The sequence below is a fragment of the Chaetura pelagica genome, unplaced genomic scaffold (genome assembly GCF_000747805.2).
Source record: "Chaetura pelagica isolate M959 unplaced genomic scaffold, ChaPel_1.0 scaffold356, whole genome shotgun sequence".
In the NCBI taxonomy this organism is placed as follows: domain Eukaryota; kingdom Metazoa; phylum Chordata; class Aves; order Apodiformes; family Apodidae; genus Chaetura; species Chaetura pelagica.
In genome coordinates, this window is record NW_009953964.1 from 4,975,409 (window position 1) to 4,977,587 (window position 2,179).

Consider the following 2,179-nt stretch of genomic DNA (forward strand, 5'->3'; position numbering starts at 1 on the left):
GACTGTTACTGTTATCTGCTCTGTTATCCCTTACAGAAAAAGGTGCCTCTTAATAACAGAAGTGTGCCACACCAGAGCCCATCACGTCCCAAAGCTACCCACAAGGCACAGTACCTTTGCAGTGCAAAAAATCCTCGGGGTGAGGGAAGGAGCCCTCTTCGCAGAGCAACTCGCGGGTTTTATCCGATGCCAGGGGGTAGCCGTTGTCCTCCTCGTTGTAGTCGCTCCTGCCGGTGCTCCATTTATTTCTATTACTATTTCAGCAAAAAGTACTACAGCACCTGGAAAAAAACCAACCAAACAAAAATCCACCAAATATTCCTTGTTTCTGGCCGTTGTTTAAACTGTCCCACTGAATGCGACAGCCGCGGATCTGACCCTGCCCTGCCCAGTCCCCGCTCCGGCTCAGTCCCGCTCCTACCATCCCCTCCCCGGGGGTTTTGTCCCAGGGTGCCACCTCCGCACAGTCCCCTGAACTGGGACTAACTGGCACCTGCGGGAGGAGTCCCACGGCCGCCGGCGCCGTTATGAGAAGGGACCCGGGGCGGACCCCCGCGGTTTCCCTCGGTCCCGCTCCCGCAGCGGCTCCGAACAGTGGGGTCCTGAGGTAGTTAACATCGGCTGCGGGCAGAAACTTCCTCCAGGGACGAGTCTTCTGCACAGCCTTAAATTAAGTACCCCCCACTGATGCTCCACGGCCCCTCAGTCATGCCTCTAAATAGGTAGAGGCAAGAAGCCCACCTGACCCTGCCTGTTTGCAGAATGTTTGCTGAGTTTTGGGTTTCCTGCAGCCATTAGATTTTAGGTGTGCTCTAGATGACTGTTACTGTTATCTGCTCTGTTATCCCTTACAGAAAAAGGTGCCTCTTAATAACAGAAGTGTGCCACACCAGAGCCCATCACGTCCCAAAGCTACCCACAAGGCACAGTACCTTTGCAGTGCAAAAAATCCTCGGGGTGAGGGAAGGAGCCCTCTTCGCAGAGCAACTCGCGGGTTTTATCCGATGCCAGGGGGTAGCCGTTGTCCTCCTCGTTGTAGTCGCTCCTGCCGTTGCTGTTGGAGTAGCCATTGGCATACATCTTCAGGGCAGACCTGCGGAGGCACAGGAGCTCCTGGAAGGCGTACCTGAAGTCGGGGCTCCGGCAGTAGATCAAAGGGTTGAAGGCAGAGTTGACATACCCCAGCCAGTTCAAGAGGATGTACACGTACTTAGGTATGATGTCGTCCTGGATGACGTGCACAATGTTAACGATGAAGAAGGGCAGCCAACACAGGGTGAAGGTGCCCATGATGATGCCCAGAGTCTTGAGGGCCTTGTGCTCCTTCAAGAAGAACTTGGAGGAACGGCGGTGCCCAGCTCCCCCTTTCTGCTCCTGCTCCTTGTTCTGGATGTGAAACCTCCCCTCACTCCTATCTATCTTCTGCAACTGCTTCTTGGCCACCTGGAAGACCCTGGCATACACAAATACCATGACCACAAGGGGCAGGTAGAAGGAGATGATGGACGAGGCAATGGCATAGGCTTGGTTGGTGAAGAAGTCACAACATGTCTCCTTCTCATAGCACAGAATGGCCTCATCACGGTCTGCCCGATACCAGTGCATTTGGATGGGCAAGAAGGAGGTGAGGGCTGAGACTACCCACACCACAAGGATGACCACACGTGCCTTGCTCTTGGTCAGCAGGCTCTGGTACTTGAAAGGGGAGGTGATGGCGAAGTACCGGTCCACGGCAATGACGCAGAGGGTCTCAATGCTGGCTGTGACGCAAAGCACATCCAGGGAGGTCCAGAACTCACACCAGAAGTTCCCAAACTTCCACATCTCCATGATGATGTGGCAGGCGCCAAAGGGAACCACGGCCAGCCCCATCACCAGGTCAGCACAGGCCAGCGAGGTGATGAAATAGTTGGTGACGGTCTGCAGGCGCTGAAACCGGGCGATGGCGGTGATCACCAGCACGTTGCCGAAGACGATGGCCAGCACGATCACCGACATGAGGATCCCCATGCCCACCATCCACACATCCCGCGACAGAGTGGGGTCGGTGGCGCTCTGGTTGGCGCTAACATTGCCGCCGGGCAGCTCGGTCCCTGCCACCCCCATGGCCCGCCCCCCCCAGCAGCCTCCCGGGCAGATTCCGGGGGCTCGGGCTTGCCTACGGCCCCCTCCCCGCCGA

General features: G+C 56.6%; 1 protein-coding gene across 1 annotated transcript; it reads right to left on the reverse strand.

Annotated features, from left to right (window-relative positions):
* Window positions 1-756: 756 nt before the first annotated feature.
* Window positions 757-2,106, reverse strand: ADRB2 (adrenoceptor beta 2, surface). The gene has a single exon (XM_010002071.1). It carries the CDS (start codon window positions 2,104-2,106, stop codon window positions 913-915), a length of 1,194 nt encoding a protein of 397 aa, XP_010000373.1. The 3' UTR covers window positions 757-912.
* Between the last annotated feature and the right edge of the window lie 73 nt (window positions 2,107-2,179).